Genomic DNA, 18979 nt, shown 5'->3' on the forward strand with positions numbered 1-18979 from the left:
TCAAAGATGGAAGTCGGGATATGACCACCTCAGAGAAGGCCATGCAGAGGACTCATGCATGGGGCGGGGCAGTGATGGGGACCAATGAGGAGGAGTGCCCTGGGCATTGTCTGGACAGGATGATGAAGGTTCTGGGATCTCCCACAGTACCCTTTTTAAAAGTATGAATCTTTTCTTCTCAGCATAGAGGCAATGTGTTATAGTGCAGACACCCTGGAAAATGCAAAAGTAAGATTCGTAAGGTTCATGAGGTTCTTTCTCCACTCTCCTTCCCACGGAGGACATATATGGGCACGGCAGATGATTCTGGTCTTCTTCCCTTCTTTTTAAAGACAATGAGATCAGGGAGCACAAAGGGTTTTCATAACCCACCATGTGGTTCCATGTCCTTAAAATCTCCAGACATAAACATTTAAAATATATATTAATTTTATAGATAAAGATAGGATTTAATTTCATTTGATCTGCATGACCTTCATTTCTAGTGAAATTGAACATTTGCTCGTAGGTTTATCAATCGTTTGTATTTCTGGTTTTACGAATTCTTTGGATGTTGCTTGTCTATTTTTTCCACTGGGTTATCAGTCCTTTTCTTATTCACTTAAAAAGTAGTTATCTATTAAGAATCCAAACACTTTTTTCACATATCTTGCAAATATTTACCCCAAGTTTATTGTCTTTGAATTTCATTTGGCTTTTTTCTCCATATACAAGATTCAAAATTCTATCTAGTTAGATTATATCAATCTCTTCCTTCATGCCATTTACTGCTGACAGTTTGGTATGTAGTTTTCCAGACATTTGCTATGCATATGCAAATATATCTATAAATATATATATATATAGAAGGAGATAGTTATATATGTAAAGTTTCCCTGCACATTTGAGATGTCATATCCACTCTTCTGCAACTTGCTTATTTCATGCACTAGCATATTACATACATTTCCCCTTATTAATATATAAAGATTTAATTCCAACAGTATTCCCTTGAATGATTTCAATATTATGTTCTTTAAGCCAGTTTTTAAACATTGTTTTTCATGTACACACTTAAATATGGAAGTTTTCTGGGGTTTCAAAGAAACAGAAACCTAAGTTTATTTATTCCGTGTAGTGAGTCAATAGTCCCAATGGCATTTATAAAACAGTCTGTCCTTTCCCTCTGACTTAAAATAACTTTGTCTTATATTAAATATCATAGATAAAATGGTAACTATCATATATTAAATATATATACTGAAATTTTGAGTTTTTCTCTATTTTTCTTTCTTCTTTTATTTATTCCTCAATCAATGCCACATTTTTCTAATTATTATAGCTTTAAAATATATTTTAATACCTATAAAATCAATTCCATTCCCTGTCTCATCTTCTTCAATATTACCTTTTTCAATATTACTAATTTTTCCTTTTGTTTGCTTATTTTATTTTGCATTTAATTATGGGCTTTGTAATCATTTTAAATTCCCAAAATATCTAACTTGGGATTTAGATTGCAAATGTGTTTAATTAATAAAGTTTTATTGACACTTTTATCAAACATTTCAGTTTAAAAGCAGAGTGTGTATCTCTCCATCTACTCAATTTTTCTTCTTATGTGCACTAGTAACATTTTGTTTTCTTTATATCATGCTTATTTTGAGATTTTTTTTGCATTTTTTATTATAAAATTACATTGAAAGTGGGATTTTTAATGTATGTCTTATGACTTATTAAGATAGAGGAAGCATTGGTTTTTGTGCACATTTGGTAACAGCTTACTTTACTGAATATTATTCTAGTTGTTTTCAGTTTTTTCATGAATTCCTTATATTGACAACCATGTAATTTGCAAAAACAAAATTGGGGAAAAGGAAGGAGAGATGGTTTGATTCCTTCTTCTACTGTATTTATACTCTTTTTCTTTTTATTGTTTATTGTTTGAGCCAAAACAAATTCTGGGTTGAACCAAAGATACAGTTTTCTCCTTCAGGGAGTCCACAGAGATCAGACACACATCCTAATATTTTCTTCTCCTTCTCTTTCTCTTCCAAGTTGTTAGAAATTTTCTCAGGTTTGTCTTCACATTCTCTGATTTAACTTACTATGGCATCTAATATGTGGTTCCTTGTCCTTTGGGATTTTAACATTCAACGATCGGCATTTGCATCCCTGGACTCTGGAAAGCTGCCAGTGAGCCCAGTGGTCACAGCCAAGGTTCTTTCTGGGTCATCACCCCCAACTGTCATGGTGGCTATATTGACACCACCTCCTCCCCCCCATCCTTGAACCCAGGACTCCAGGCTCCCCTGGGTTCCCTCTGGACTCTCTTCCCCTTCCCACCCCTTCACTTCTCCCTCCACAAGTTCTCTCTGAAGGATGCTGTCCATCCCCAGGTCCAGTGCCTGTTTGCCAAGTCTAGAGAGAGCTCCAACCTCATCACTCCACTGAGAGGACACCGGCCTGTGCGTTCCAACAGCAAACCCACAGGCTCGGCTTCTCCAGCTTTCTACTCCTGGTGTCCAGATGCCCTAGGTCCCAGCTGTTCCCCAGATGTCCCCTAGGCGTCCCCATGCCTTTGCACATGCTACTCCCTTTGCGGACAGAGGGCTTATCCTGACCTTTACCTGCTCATCCTTCAAGACCAAGCTCAGAGACAACCCTGTGCAGCCCTCTGGATTCCTGAGGTCCAGAGGTCCGGGCTCCCTCCCTGCGGTTCCCTCTGCACTTGGGGCACCTAGAACAAGGTGGAGAAGTTGCGTATGTGTCCATCCAGGTCAAAAGGAGGGCCAGCAATCCCTGGTCATCCATCGCCTTGCCCTCTCCTCCCCCTACTCCCCCCACTCACAAGTCTAAGCCCCCACCCAGGTTCAATCCCACCCACACTGTGCATGCTGCACCTGACCAGACACACGGCACACAACCCTGCCGAGCCGGACTGCCCAGGGGCCCAGCTCCATGCCTGTAGTGTATTCCTTCTCTCACTTTCTGAAACGACTACTTAGTGCTTCTTCTCTGTCCCTCAGTGTCCTACAACCCTTTCCCTGACGCCCTTGCCTCTAATTCATTGAAAACTAGAAGCCATCGAGAGACAAACGTCCTCGCCCCTGGCCACACCTTCCAACTCTGTTGCCTCAGAACCGTGCTCCCTGCTCCTCCCAGAGACCAGGCCCTGCCCTTTGCTCTGTTCCTGTCCCCTCCCACCTTCCTCTGGCCATGGCCTGGCGACAGCTGTCTTCTTCCTCTCTGCCATGGGCACCTGCTCTCCTGCAGATCATTTCCTTGGGCTTACACACATTCTGACTACCATCCGCCGCCGTAAAGAAGCCTCCTGGCTCTTCCTTCCTCTCCAGGCACAACCCTCCCGCGTCCCACCATCCCACACCCAAGTTCCCTCTCCCGGCTCGCCTCGGCCTCCTGCGAGCCTCAGTCCTTCCTCCTCCTCGAAGCTTCTCTTGCCAACATAACGGTGATCTCCACGCTATCACATCCGCGCCCTCCTCCTGCTCTACGTCTCAGCCCCCTTCAGCCGGGCTGGCCCCTTTCTCCTTCTAGAAACACCTTCCATGTGGGCTCCCATGACACCTGCCCTCCAGGTGCCCACACGTCTAAAAAGGAAAATCAAGGTCCAGCGTTGCCCTTCCCAGAACCCTCCTGGGGTTCTGCTGTACTTCCAGTCGACTCCCACTCTGACCCCAGCCCCAAACCTGCTGGGCCTTGGCCCTGGCACCCGCCACCCCACCCTGTCGTCCTCTACCGCTGGCTGCAGTGACCTTCTTCCAGTTCCCACCCGAATACCTGGAGCAGCTCCTGCCTCTTCCCGGAGGCCCGTTTCCACTTGTCCCACCCAATTTCACCTTCATCTCAGCTGGACACCTTCTCACCTGTTTATTTTCATTATCTGCGTCTTAGAATAAAAGCTCCCTGGAAGCGTGGAGCGTACCATCCGCTCTCCCCTGGTCTCCTGGCACCTGGAGTAGTGTCTGTCGGGGACAGAGAGGGTGTGCGGCTGAAGTGGGTTGGAGGGTGGAATGAAGGGGTCTGCTGACTTGCTCCAACTGAACCCGAAGCTCCTGGAGGGTGGGTGCCCTGCTTTAGGTTCCGCTGTTTCCTGCAAGATGCTGGGGACCTCCTTATAAATAGGCCTCCTTGGACTTATTTCTTCATCAAGGGAAAGCCAACAGGCTCCGGGGCCTACTTCATAACCTGCATTTCTCTGAGAATAAACACAATGAGGGGGATGTCATGAGATCAAGGACCAAGTGGGGAGGAGGGCTAAGGGCTGGCCAGCCCTCGTCAGCTGGAATGGGGGTAAGGGAGCTCCCCCCGCCCCAGGATTCTCAACAACCTGGCCCTGGTGCTACGTCACCTTCTGGTGTGTGTGTTACAGGGTGCAACCTACACCTTGATGATGGTGGATCCCGACGCTCCCAGCAGGTCAGAGCCCACCAAGAAATACTGGAGACATTGGCTGGTGACAGATATCAAGGTAAGCAGGCCAAGGGGCACTTTGGGACCTGTTTGGAAGACTGTCATTCTGTGCAGACTCTCCTTTAGAGGGGGACGAGGTCAAGCAAGGAGGGTCATGTCAGATGGCCCCCAGCACTCAGCTGTCAGCTTCTCCCAAGTTCACAGGGATTTAAAAAGAAGTCCAAGGACTAGCGATGGCTGCACCAGGACACTGAGTTCTCTGCCCAGAGCAGGAGAAAGCCCCGATATCTAGAGTTGGTTGATCTTTGTGGCCTGGGTAGTCCCATCACAGGCAAGTTCAAGTCACCAGTGATTTAAGAACCAACTCCCAAAACGTCTGAGAACACGATGGTTGGCGCCAGCACATCAGTGGATCTGGGGGCCCTGGTGCGATTCCTGAAATCCAGCTGGCAGTCCTGGCAGTGGGGGGGGGGTGCGGGGGTCCTCCTGCTGGGCAAGGGGCGTGGAGAAGCAGGGTGACTGCCCTTTCTTGTGCAGAAACAAACAACACCTTCCCACCTGACGGTGAAGGAGCCTGGCAGGTCTTTCCAGGGCAGGTCTCAGGGACACAGAGTTGGTGGGCTTTTGAGGGGCTTCTGGGGAGGGGGAGGCTCCATTGCCAGGCAAGCCTTTGATACTCTGGGTTAAATGGAATGAACCCCATTCCTCACCCGATGGCCTTCTAGAATTTCTATTGTCCTCATATACACAACAGTCATCCCTTGGTGCCCTCGGGGGTTGGGGTAGCAGGACCCCCCCCCCACCATAGGTACCCAAATCTACAGGTGCTCAAGTCCTGAATATAAAATGGTGTAGGATTTGCATCGAGCCTATGCAATCCTCCAATAGACTTTAAATAATTTCTACATGATTTGTAATACCTGATACAACCTATATGCTATGCCAATAGTTGTTTACAGTATTGTTTAAGGAATAATGACAAGAAAACAGTCTATGTGTTTGGATTCAATTACGTGTGTGTGTGTGTGTGTGTGTGTGTGTGTGTGTATGCAGATAGTGATCAATACAGATAGATACATTTTCAATTCTCAGTTGGTTGAATCTGAGGAAAAGGAACCCACAGGTACAGAGGACCAGCTGTGTATCATATGCATTTATTTCTCAACCTCATGAAATTAGAAAATCCTTTGTTCACAAGCGCCTGGCCATGTCATGTGGGGCATTCCACACTCGCCTATGGTGTTCACAAATCTATGCCTGGGAATCCTGCGGGTGGCTTTTGAGAAGAATATGTGATGTCCTCAGACCCTGTAAGGTCGTGGGAGCCCAGAGCTAGGAAGCCTGAGTTTGGATCCAGTTTGGTCTCGGCTGACTACCAGCTCTGTGACCTTGGGAGCCCGTCTGGCGTTCCTGGCTTTGTCTATGATGCTGGAGTCATGGTATTGATTCCACGGGGTCACTGTGGTGATGGTGAGATGGCCCCCTGAGAGCACCCTGGAAAATGCAGAGAAACCCACAGACCACAAGGGCTTGTGTTTTCCTGCCGCAGCTATGGACAGGGGAAGGGGCATCCGCGTAACTAAGTATTGACTCCTGAGCAAGTCACCAGAGTGAGGACCAGGAGTGGGCAGTTAGCCTGGCCACCAACCCCAGCCCCGCAACCAGGCCCCTTCCTAGGAAGCTCAGGGGGCAGCCCTCCTTGGGGGCAGACTGACTGCTGCCCAAAGGGCTCCCTCAAGGACCCCCCAGTAGCAGCTTCTTGGGCAGGGCCCAGCTGCCTCCCAAGGCCCTTCCCTGGCCAGGTGTTCCTCTCTGGAAACACTGCAGGGGGGCAGCTGGGGTAGGGCCACGCCTCGGGCATGGTGGGGAGCAGAGGACTCAAAAGGGGAAGCTCTCCCCATCTAGAGCGCTGCTGTTTTCTGGATGCTGGTGACGTTGGCAAAGGGTGGTGGCTCAAGAGCAGCACCTGCCCCAAAGGTCAAGTTCACTGCCTGCACACTCAGGCGCACAGGGCTTCCTGCAAGAGGGTTCCACTCCGTGATTCTGAAGCTAGAGAGCAGACGCAGCCTCAGATGGGATGGTTTCGGAGCCGAGGGGCCATGGGACCGTGACGCGGCCTCTCTTCAAAGCCCTCAGCCCCCCCCACCCTGCCACTCCCTTCACCCCAGTTCTCACTCGGGACACATTTCCCACAGGAGCCTGTGCCACAGATGTGCTTGGCCCCAGCAGCTCAGTTTAGAGGCAAAGCAGGTGGCAGGTGACAGGTGGCAGCTGTCAGGCAAGACTGCTAAGCCGCAGAGCTTAACCAGGGCCACCTGCCCGGGTGCAGCCCTCGACTTCCCGACCGGCCAGCTGGAGGAGGCTCTGGTTTCAGTCACCTTTTCACCCACTGTCCCCCGTCTGGTGCCCAGCAGGAAGCAGCAGTCCTCCCGGCTGTGTCCACTTGGCCCTGCCCACCTGCCCCCGAATTCCGCCAGCCACAAAGACACTATAAGCCAAACCCGCTGAGGTCCTGGACCTGGGCCACAGGCAGCCAGGGAGCACTGGCTGGGACCAAATCTGACCAAATCTGGGAGCACTGCCTCTGCGCTGGTGCTCTCCACGGCCCAGCGGGTCTTGATTGCATGCACTCAATGTGCCGGCAGCTGGTCACCTGCAGCTTCCCGGGCCCTTTGGCACCAACACAGCCTCCAGGGTGAACGAGCAGCGTGGAGGAAGGCGAGGCATGGGTGCTGGGAGGCTGAGGCTGTGGGCAACAGGGCCTGTGGTGGACCCATCCTCCAGTGAAAAGCACGCATGAAGCTTGCCAGGTCTCCACCACCATGTAGAGTAGCACCGCCCATCCCATGGATGGGGAAGCACAAGCTGGAGGGCTGGACGATGCAGGCTTTCAACGGGGGGGGGGGGGGGGGGGGCTGCAGAGGTGGGTCTTGGGTGCATGCCCCAGACTCCAAACCACACATGCCTGACGTGCAGGGTGGAGTTGCAACACGTTCTACCAGCTTCCTTCCATACGTTGGGAAAATCATCTCTGCAGCCCCTCCGAGATCCCTCCCAGGGCTCTCTGGCTGACTGCTTGGTAGGTAGAAGCTACCCGGAGAGCGCCCCCAGGGTAAATAAAGCACACCTGGTCAGTGTTTTGAACCCCAGGAAACTACACCCCACCCACCATCATTCCCCAAAGTGTCTCATCAGGAAAGCATGTGGTGACCTCCCTGCAAGTGACAACAGCCCTGAGAGGCCCCAGGCCACAGAGGCAGACTTGGTGGAATCTGGGCTGGCCTTGAGATTGGGGGATGGGGTCTAATTAGATGGTGGACCAGACCATTCCCAGAAACATCTGTAGCCCCCCAGCTCACCCCAAAGAGAAGCTGGCAGGGTATAGTTGGGATAACTTCCACTCCTGCAGGCCACTTAGATGAAAACCAGGAGCTAGAGAGATGCCCAGCAGTAGGGACCAGGCATTCACATGGTACCCTTTTGTTCACTAACTCAACAAATAAATACATTGAATAGTATTCAAAGTAGCGTAGTGGTTAAGAGCAATGACTCTGGAGCCAAACTTCAGTGTTTCAAATCCCAAATCCACCATTATTAGCTTTGTGATCTTAGGTTAGTTGCTTGACTTCTCTGTTTCAGTATACTCTCTTGTAAAATGGAGACAGTAATAGTCTCTACTTCACACTGTCAGTGTGAAGCTTAACCGAGTTATTTTAGAGAAAGTGCTTAGGACAATACCCAGAACACATAGCCAGCCCTATACAGTTTTTATTATCGTTGCTCTAAGTCAAATACCTCTAGAGGTCTGGGTCATAAACACAAAATAGAAGAAGGCATTGTTCCTGCACAGTGGAAGTAATATGAAAACCCAGGGGCAGACATGGGGTGGAACTTCCTATATCTGTGGATTCCCATTGGCTCAGGAACAGGACTAGAAGGCAGTACCCAAACCTAGCCAGTCCAGGGACTGATGTCTATCGCCTGGTGTCCTTCCCGGCCTCTCTTGGAAATGTCCCACAGAGTAGAAGAGCCTTGGACAGATAAGGTCTCCGTGCCGCTACCCCAGCCCTGTGTCCCCTGCCTTCCCTCAAAGCTGCTTTTCAGTCCTCATCGACTCTGATTAATAATCCTCATGCCGAAGCTTCATTAAGATATCAATTAATTTGCATCTGTTCATTTCAGGAGAAACACGGACTGGTTCCCCTTCTGTTTGTGTCTGAGCTGAGTGCTCGGGGCTTTCCGTGTAGAGACTGTCATGAGACTCTTTATTGTTAATGGGAATATTGAGCACAAGAAGATGGTGCATTAATACTTTCCACAAAGAATGTCATGATTGGTGACAAAGAACACGAGGAACAATTAAGGAGACAAGAGTACCTTTTTTTTTTTTCTTCCAAAAAAGAAAATCTTCCTAGAAACCGTCAATGATTCTAAAATTTGCCCTGAATATCTTTTTTGTTTTAAGAAAGAAAAGGAGCCGGCAAGTTCCTGTTTCTCTTTCATTCAGTGCCCTCAACCTTTGGCAGCTGTAAATGCAACCAATTCCGGGGCCAATTGAAAGGACCTCTAAGGGGTCATTATTCTGTCTACTTTTCTATAGGGTTGAATTTTTCCATAATTGGAGTTGGATTTTTTTTTCAAGGACCTCTAAGTGCGTTTGGTGAATAAGATAAAGGTTGCGGGGGGGGGGACCCAATAAACAGGGCGATGATGATAGCTCCCTGCTTTCTTGAAATGTGGTCAGTGTGTGCCAGCATCCTTGTGTGTGAGTGACAGGTCCCACTCCTGAGTGATTTCAGTCAAGTCGCTTGACTTCTCTGAGACGGTGGCTTCTCCTCTGGACACAAATCCTTACTCCCCAGGGCACAGATGAGCAAAGGAAATTACATAAGCAAAGGAAGGCTTCCTCAAGAGGGTACATTAGCCTGATTCTTAATCAATCCAGCAGCGAATCCTGTGGAAATCTAAATATGTATAAATAATTAGGGGATGTAGTTTTTTTATATATACTCAGAGCCCCACTAATGATAGCAAACAGAATAAATGATGTTTACAGGACCACAAGGGAGCCAAAGAGCCCCGGCTTTTCAGGGTTGTGGCCCTGCCTGGGGAGGGTTCGCTTTAAGTAATGAGACACCGGGAAAGCCCAGTTCCGTCCCTGGGAGCATGCATGTTTAGATCCAGGGCCACTGAGAGGCCCCTTCCTTCTCTAAGCCTCCGTTTCTTCACCCTTGCGATGGGTGTAATATCTATTTCCAGGTGTTGAGGCTCCCGACACATAATGGTAGGGACTCTCTCCCCCAACACCCCAACCTTGAGATCTGACCACAGCAGAGAGCCACTGAAGAGTTAGCCAGGTTCCTTAGAACACGGGACTCAGGTTTAGCAAAGTTAAACTTCCAGACGGGGCCCTTTTGGCTTTCAAGTCTAGAAGGATCGGGGCCCGGCTTGAGCTAGGCCAGCTGGGTGGAGGTGGCCAGTCATCCTGTCCTTCAGCCTCTGGGGACCACCCTGTGACTTGCTGGATCAGGCCCCCTGGGGTGGTCCCTGACAACAGGGGGCTGGGTTGCAGGGGACGGTCAGGCCTCCGCTGGCCTCTCAAGGGGGGCTGTGGCCCCTTCTTCTTTTATTTTGAACCCAAGCCAGCAGCACCCCCCACCATCTCCTTATCACCACCGTCCCCAGCGGTTGTCATTGTCCTACCCCAGGGATGCCTTCGCTTCCATTCAAAATGATTTAAACAAAATGTTGCTACAAAGTGGAATATTATCTTTTGATGAATGTTTTTAAAGCCCTTTAGGTTTTCATGGTAATTTGTGGTGTAAAATTATTTGGAGATAAGAGCCAAATTAGCTCTCCTATGCTGAGGTCGCCGTGTCCTGTTATCCATGTGAGCAGTGTTTAAATATAATCAGTCCTTAGACTAATGCAGCATAATTGTTCATTTGAAATAGCTTTTTTTTTTTTTTTACTCCATTCAATGAGTCATTAAAATATTCAAGGGATAATGCAGTGAATTGGAAATGAATTTATCATATTATCCCATACATACTGTAGCGCTTCAGGTAACTAAGGAGAAAGGCGGGGAGGGGGAGAGGATGTGGATGTCCCGCCCCCGGGGAGGGAAGGAGCTGGCACAGGACCGCGGTGAACAGGGCTTTTAGCGGGTCTGTGGCCAGGCGGTACCGGTACCGTACCGAGAGGCCGACGGGAGGGAGAGGAAGACAGAATGCTGCTCTTCAAGGAGCTCTCTCTCTCTCTCTCTCTCTCTCTCTCTCTCTCTCTCTGCACTCTGAGAATCTGTGCTCCACCACAGCTCCGCTGTTAACTTATTTTTATCAAATATGTGTTTATATCAGAAAGTCGTTATGGAAACCAATTCTGCCATCCAGGAGAATTCCTGGATCAGGCAGAAAATTCTCGCAACGCCCCCTGCCACACACACACACACACACACACACACACACACACACACACAGAATTGCACAGCCTTGCTCACCCAACTCTGCACTTGCTCTGACCTGACGGCAGGGGTGGTGGGCACCCTGGCTCCCCTCCAGGGGCAGAGCGGTGAGATGGATGTGCCTGAGGCCAGCAGACCCCCATCCACCCCACCCTACAAGGAGGAGCCAGGGCTTGCCGCTGGCCCCTGGAGTCATCACCCACCCTCTGGCAGAGGCTCTCAGGAAAGGACAGGGCTGAGGGTGGGAGGAAAGGCCGTGGCAGAATCTTTGAAGCACAGCGATCCTCCCTTCGACTCAGGGAAGTTCTGTCCCTGTGCATGGTTGGTGCCGTGCCCTGGGCACACTATTTGAAGAGGGCTGGGGACCAACCCGAGGACAGTGGACAGAACTGTGGGGCTCTTTAGAAACCACATCAGGTCAGCAACCACCAATGAGGAGGAGGGCCAGCCTCAGGAAGCCAGAGGACTAGCGGTGGAGACCTCACTGAGAAGCAGGGAGGTCCTGCTGCCCCCACGGGGCAGCATAAGGACCCATAGGTAAAATGTGACAGGCTGCAGTCTGACTCCTTATCAGGAACAACTTTCTAAGAATTGAACTGCCTGATGGCGAGCACATACCCTGCAGAGTAAGTCCCTCTTCACTGAAAGTAATTATCCATGGGAGGCCCAGGAAATGTGCTCCCCAGGTGGAGGCTGGTGCAGGGGACCAGTCAGATGTGCCCCTTGGCACCTCCAAACAATGTCTTTTTTTTTTTTTGAGAGAGAGAGAGAGAGAGAGAATTTTTTAAATTTTTTTTTACAGTTTTCAGTGGACACAACATCTTTATTTTATTTTTATGTGGTGCTGAGGATCGAACCCAGCGCCCCGCGCATGCTAGGCAAATGCGCTACTGCTTGAGCCACATCCCCAGCCCCCAAACAATGTCTTTAATGTGTATTTCCCCTTCTGACCAGAGATATCTTAGAGCTTATATCCATAAAACTAACATATAAACACCACCAACAACTCAAGAAGGAAGAATAAGGAGAGAGGGAAGAAGAAAGATAGTAAGAAAAACCATTTACACACTTGGCAGATGGTACCAGGCATTGCCTTTTATATTAATATCTCATTTAACCTCACAAAAGGAATTAAATGGAAGGGGAAGGCAGAAAAAATAAGAAAACTGAGGCATGGAGTGGTAAGCAACATGCCTAAGATGTCAGAGCTAGCAAGTGACTGAGGTTTGAGCTCAAAGCCTAACCACATACTCACAATGCCATGGTGCTTTTATTAGCACTTTTTGTTGCTATAACAAAATACCTGAGCCTGGGTCCTTTACCAAGGAAGGAGATTTCTTTAGCTTGCGCGTAGCACTAGAGATTGAAAGTCTTTCAATTGGAGATTGAAAGTCCATCTGGTAAGGGCCTCATGGAGGATGGCATTACAGTGGTAGGAGCCCATGTTGAAGAAATCAAATGTTAAGACAGGAAGCCAGAAAATTTCAGGGACCCAGGCTTGCTCTTTTTTATAACAACTCAGTCTTGAAGGAACCAACTGGGGTCTCAAGAGAACCACACTGATCACTTCTGCAGGCCTTACCACCTTCCACTGGGCCCCACACCTTAAAGGTGCCACCACCTCAACACTCCCATCCAGGAACCAAATCATTCCTTGGGGGACACTGTTCATCCAAATCACAGCAACACTTCTGCAGAGTTCAGGCGGGTTCCACACTCACTACCTAGGCACGGCCTTCCTGAGAGCTTGCTTCGGGGTTTGTTGCTTTGGGAGCCTCTTTTCCCTCTCATGCTGGTGGGAGGAGTGTGGGTTGAGCTCAGTGTCCTCTCTGTGCTTGGCACCGCAGCCGAGGCACCGCAGCCGAGGCACCGCCGTGACCCGGGCGTTCCAATGCAGCCTGGCCTCAAAGATCAGTTCTCCAATACACCATGAGCGAACGATTACCCTCCCCAAGTCTGTGGCCTCATCTGGATAAGAGAAACCACTGCCGACCCCACAGGAAGGCTGAGGATTGGGTGAAGAAATCGGTTACACACCCAGCACACAGCAGATTCTATGTACACACTGCCTCTCGAGTATCTCTGTCTCTGTCACCCTAAGTCCTCCCTCCACAGGGAGTTTAAAATGCTAAGCCTTTGACAGTCAGGAGCCCAGGTCACTCCCAAGAGGTACGACGACAGGGCCTGACCAGGAGAATGGTCACCACTTAAAAGACCTGGAGGGAGAACAGCCACCCACAGGATCAGACTTCACTGAAAGATGTTAAGAACAATGGCTTGGTTGTGCTCAGCACTGACTGTGGCTCTTCAAAACAAATTAAATTAAAATATTTATTTGATGAGTACATGTTAGAAATCTTAAATGCAGTTCTTCTGATGCCCACTTGGAAAGACAAGGCCAATAGACAGGAAATACCTCAAGTGATGCTCTGTGGCATGGCACCAACTCCAACTGGCCTCTTGCACTCACAGTGCTATGAGGCTTAGCAGCACAGCAACCCTCGAAGGAGGCGACCTCTCCTCCTCCAAGGCTCAGCCCAGAGGTCACCTCCAGCCAAAGTCTCGCCCTCACACCTAAGACCAAGTCAGTCCTGCTCATGCTTCTTCCACAATAAGTCAAACCACTACTAGTGCCCTCATCACTGGGGTTTGTTACTATTGGAAATTCTTTTCCTTCTTAGACCACGAGTTTCTGGAGAGCAGAAGTGTGTCTTATTCTTCATATATCCTTAGCACTTAGCATGGTGCCCAGAACATAAAAGGTTGTCAGTAAATGTCGAATGAATGGCGGAAGACATGGATGGACAGGTGGGTGGATGGATGTTGGGTAGGTGGGTGGATATATAGATGGATGGATGGAAGGATGGATGGATGGATGGAGAGATAAATGTTGGGTATGTGGATAGACAGATAGATGGAAATGGTATCACTCTGTGATGACTTCGTGGTGGAGATAGAAACTGAGCTGGGACTTGAATGGTGAGCAAGCCAGAGAAGGTCAAATGATAAGGAAGGGAGCACCGTAACAAAAGCTCAGTGTCTGATGGGGCAGAGAAAAGAATCGTAAATACAGAATAAAAGCCAAGTGACTGAGTCAGATGAGGCCCCTATCACTTGTCTCTGGATTTCCATTACCAACGTCTTCCCTGGCCCCCCTCCTGGAATCTCACCCCCTACAAAAGTGTCCATCTTCCCTTCATGGGATAATTTTTCTAAACTCTAGGTGGGATCACATCACTTTCCTATTTGAAACCCCAAAGTGACTCCCCAGTCTCCAGGGATAGCATCTCCTCAGCATGTTGTTCAAGTCCCTTGAGGCTCTGTCCCTGCCTGTTCACCTCCCCAGCTTGACCATCTCCTAATTGAGGTTCCTCAGACCTTCTCTGTTATCTCAGGTCTCTGTGGACCATTACATGCTTTGATCCCTTCTCCCTAAAATCCCTGCAACGATCTGCAAACACCTGGTTGCTTTAAAGGGGTCCAGATCTCTAGATGAATTACACCTTTCAAGGTCCAGAAAGAGATTCGGTTCAGATCACAGAATCGTTTCCACAGATAGGAGAGGCAAATGTAGATTCCTGAACTGAGACTGGTGAGTGTAATATCAATCCCCATCAAAATGAAGAAACGGTTAATATGCAGTGGCTCTGAGATAACAGAAAACAGTACACATCAGGAGTCTGCCTAGGCTCACAAAGCAAGTCCCTCCTGACCACGTGGATTTCTTTGTTGGTACATGCTCTTATCCTTTGGGCCCAGAAAGAGCTGTAAGCAAGCCCAGCCCAGCCTGATGGCAAAAAAGCATGAAACTTGTCAATCATGGAAACCTGTAGGCAATGAGGTGGGTTTGTGGCTTGCTAATGAACCAGTCCTGAAGAGTACTGATGAATGATTGAGTCTCAGTCTTAAAGCTGGTCACTGCTAACATGCCACGAGATTCTGGCATGAGCCTCATACCAGAATGTTTTATAAATAGGATGCCCACCAAATTCATAGGTCACATGAAATTTCAAGGAGTACTAAATATGAAGGATCACACAACACAGTTCATTTGGTTAATCAGAAGAATAGGCCTGTATGGCAAAAATTAAATTTAATAAGGATTAATCTAAAGTTCTATATTTAGGTTCCAAATCAATCGCATGCATACAGAATGGGGAAAATCTGGCATGTCAGAGGTTCATGAAAGGAAGAGATCAAGAAGAATTTTTTCTTGTTAATTCTTAAGCTAATTTAAATCCAAATTTTAAGCTAATAATAGAATGTCAAACCATTATGCAGAAGTTAAGACAGTTAATATAATCTTGGGCCACATCAGTAGAAGTAGAAGCTTTCGATCATTGAAGAATCATCGCTCTCCTTTCTATGTATGGACCAGACCACCCCTGTTCACTTGTTCATTCATTCATTCATTCATTCAACAAGTGCTCAGCATATCCTGGGTGGTAGATTCATTCAGTCACTGAACACCAAGAGTGTATGCCATCAGATCCCTTCCCTTAAGGAGTTCCCTGTCTGGGAAGGGAGCAGGGAACACAAACCAGTGACAATAATGGACAGTGTTGGAATGAAGTTGAGTCTTGAGACCCAAAAGAGATGAGAAGAAGGGCAAGGGGAAGGGTCCCGAGAGAGACAGACACCTGTGAGCAAAGTAGAAATTCACTGGGCAACCAAGTAAGGAGGGGGGACCAGGCAGCGGGAATAGCAGGAAGGAGCCGGTATGTTCTGGACAGAAGGTGGCCCGCGTGGCTAGAGCCAAGTGGCCAAGGGGGAGCATACAGGAGATGAGGTCAGGAGATAGTGAGGGAAGTCACTAGGCTCTAACCCCGGCTGCCTCTTGAGTCACCCAAAAGCTGCACCCAGACCCATTAAGCCCAAGTCTCCAGGCACCCCCTCCTTACCCTCTCCAGGTAGGGGACTGTGCCTTGGGGGAGGGGGAAGGAGAAGTGGGGTGTTGCTACTGAACGGGTCTGAAGTTTCAAAGATGAGGGATGATAAAGTTCTGGAGCCCTCTTGTACCACATTGTGCCTGTGGTCAACAATACCGTACTGTACACTCAGACGCTTAGGAGGACAGATCTCATGTCAAGTGTCCTCACCATGATAAAAAGGAAGGTGAGAACCACCGCTGCAGGGTCTTCATCCAGCCTGGGCAAGAGATTCAGCCACAGCCTGCTGGAGCACTTTAGTCAGAGGTTCAAAACCACGGTGCTTTTAAAAGAGCCCTCTGACTCCTGTGCGGGCGCAGCACTCAGTCATCAGAGGCCACTATGGCTCTTTGGGGGACGGGTGACTATGGCCTGCGCCAAAGCAAGAGCAGAGGACGTGGAGGGGACAGCTTCAGGACCTGACATGAGGTTAGGGGCCCACCAGACCTGCTGATGTTGGACCCAGAGGGCCAAGGCTGGCCAGACAGTGGCTCCTAGAGCTGGGGGCCATTCCCTGAGATGGGGACACTGGAGTGCAGGTAGGGTGGGAGGCAAGGCGTTGTAAACCCGTCAATGCTCAGATGCTTCTTGGAGCTCCATGGGGAGGTTTCAAGCAGGAGATTAGGATCTGGAACTCCCAGGACAGGCTGAGGAGCCTGGCTTTGCCGTGTGTCTGTGGTACTCACAGTCAAGGGGCTGCTGCCTTTGGGGAGGGAGTCGTCTCTGGGGATGTCCCAGGAGAACCCGTCTGCCAGGGATGGGCAAGAGTCTGGGCTCCATCATCTCTCTGACACTGGGACTCTATAAAGAAGCCTGACACCAGCATCCCTGCAGCGGAGCATCATCCTAAAAGGAGCCTCATGGGAGAGACAGCGAGGCCAGGGCTGTGTAGGACTTGGGAGGCCGCGAGGTATCGGCTCTGTCTAGCAGGGGACTGGGTGGTACTTCAGAAAGTGTTTAGCATCAGGATTCAGAAGACCTGCCTGCTAGGCCACTTGCAGGCTGCGTGACACGGCGCCAGTCTCTGCTCCTGCTAATTGAGACAGTTAGGTAGACGCTGGTGATAGCACCGAGCTCTGACAGTTTATGGTTCCATACATACCTGATCCTCTACTTAGCAGCCCTCAACCTTCCTCTCTGCCAAAGTGTTGCTCATAAGCACAACCTGCTCCCTGGGCCTCGGAATACATAACACAAGCTCTAAGTTCCACGCAGTTCCCTGCGCGCTCGCGCTCCCTGTCAACAAGACGTTTCCACACGCCAGCAAGAGCCGTGTGGTTAGACAGGGAAGCTGCTCTCATTTATTTTAAAGGTAAATCACTCGCTGGAGCTTTACCACCAGCCACATCTTCCCAGGAACCTCCTTTCTCATGATTTGCAACCTGCAGTTGAGACTAGTGTCAGGTCAGTGTTCGCGAACCTCAACTACAGACCACAGAGGATCAGAGGGAGCCACTGAGTGGGGCGAGGCCTGCAGAGCTCTTGTTTTAAGAGAAAGAGTGAGGCCTGGGGTGGTGGCTCAGTGGTAGAGCGCTTGTCTTGCACGTATGAGGCACTGGGTTCAATTCTCAGCACCACATAGAAATAAATAAAATAAAGGTATTGTGTTCATATACAACTAAAAAGAGTGTTTTAAAAAAGACAAAGAGTGAGCCAGCAGCCTCCTACATACATGGGCAAGGACAGCAATAGGAGGCATGGGAGGGGTGGCTGCAGGAATCCAGGTGGCCAGGATGAGAAGGTGGTATGGGGCTGCAGGACTGGGCAGGCCCAGGGATATTTGGGGACTCTCCTGCCAGCCTCCATCCAGGAAGATCAAGGTGGAGCCTGGTGGAGAGATCAGAGGCTACAGGGCAAATAGCCAGAGGCCTGGTGTGCCCAAACACACCCTCCAGTGAAGAAACACACCCTCCTGCCCTGGGCTCTGTTGTTTCCCAGAGATGAGGGGAAAGCCTGGTCCAGAAGGCTCAAGAGGAATCTGCAGACTCTGCTCACGTGTGGGGAGGGGGCTGAGGGAAGGACTTAACCCAGGTGGAAGGACAGATGCCCAGAGCTCCTGGGGCTGCTGGCCTGTCAAACCTTTGGCTAAGAATTAGCTTTTCCTTTCAAAGAGGGTGGAAGTCACTGTTTTCTTGTCTCAGTTGATGAACAGATTCTGGGTGGCAGGAGTCACCATAGAAACAGGTGCTATCTTAAGCAAATGAGCCTTATTAACCTTAAGAGTGGTGGAGTTTTCACAAGATTGCACATATAGGGTAGGAGGGAGAGCGGAGTTTGGTGGGGGGAGGGCCGAGGTGGCTGGGAGTTGAGTTGCTGTGGCTCTGGGTATGGAGGTATATGTACGTGCATATGTGTGTGTGCGCGCGTGTGTGTGTGTATGTGTGTGTGTGTGTATGTGTGTGTGAGCGCACGTGCTGAGGATACGTGGATGCCCATCTACATGAGTGCTTCTGCAAAACCAGGAGGTGAGCTCAGGTTCTGCCTTCTCCCTAAGAAGTATGCATTTCCCTCAAAGAAACCAGCCTCAAGATTGCAGGGGCCAAGAGCCACACTATGACCCCGAGCTTTCTCTCCCCACCACTGTTCCCAGTGCCTGCACATGCCCTCCCGTCTGCTGCACCCCAAGACCTGGGCAGCCAATGAGCAGGGCCCTCTTTGTTCCAGGAGGAAGTATGTGCGGTGCCAGTGCAGGGGTGGAAACAGGGATCCTGGCCCCAATAGGACCTGTGTCCGTATGGCTATTCTGTGACTCTGATCCGCTCTCTCCTGTGAGCTCCAACCTGTGAAAGGCACAAACATCATGCAGTTCACAGGGCTGAGGCGAGGCTACGATGACATCATGTTTGTTGAAGTCAAGTAGGTCCCCAGACCCTCTTCCTGGGACCTGCCTTCTTTCTGGGGTGAGAAGCTGGGTGGAGCGGGGTGCTCTTCCAGGCACAGAGGTGATCTTTCCCAAGATGATGTCATCTGTCAACAGGCTCCTGCTCAGTACCTGCCAAGAGTTCAGTGCTCGGCTGAATCTGGGAAGGTGGAGAGGGAGGACAGGGCCAAGGGCCTACCCTGGGGCAGGGAGGGCTGAAGAGCTGGGGTTGGGCGGGCTCCTAAGAAGAACAGGATTGGGATAAGCAGTGACAAGAAAGAGGGCAACTATTCCTCTCTTGAGGACAGGCAGCCA

The 18979-nt window shown here is 49.6% G+C and overlaps 1 protein-coding gene across 9 annotated transcripts in view; it reads left to right on the forward strand.

Annotated features, from left to right (window-relative positions):
* Nucleotides 1–18979, forward strand: part of Pebp4 (phosphatidylethanolamine binding protein 4) — a 214313-nt gene that overhangs the window by 120115 nt on the left and 75219 nt on the right. For all 9 annotated transcript variants that reach the window (XM_078030882.1, XM_078030881.1, XM_078030884.1 and 6 more), the window contains one exon: nt 4373–4471. In XM_078030882.1, the coding sequence (XP_077887008.1) occupies nt 4373–4471 (99 nt within the window). The remainder of the gene's footprint in view (nt 1–4372; nt 4472–18979) is intronic.

This window comes from Ictidomys tridecemlineatus, chromosome 14 (assembly GCF_052094955.1).
Source record: "Ictidomys tridecemlineatus isolate mIctTri1 chromosome 14, mIctTri1.hap1, whole genome shotgun sequence".
Taxonomy (NCBI): Eukaryota; Metazoa; Chordata; class Mammalia; order Rodentia; family Sciuridae; genus Ictidomys; species Ictidomys tridecemlineatus.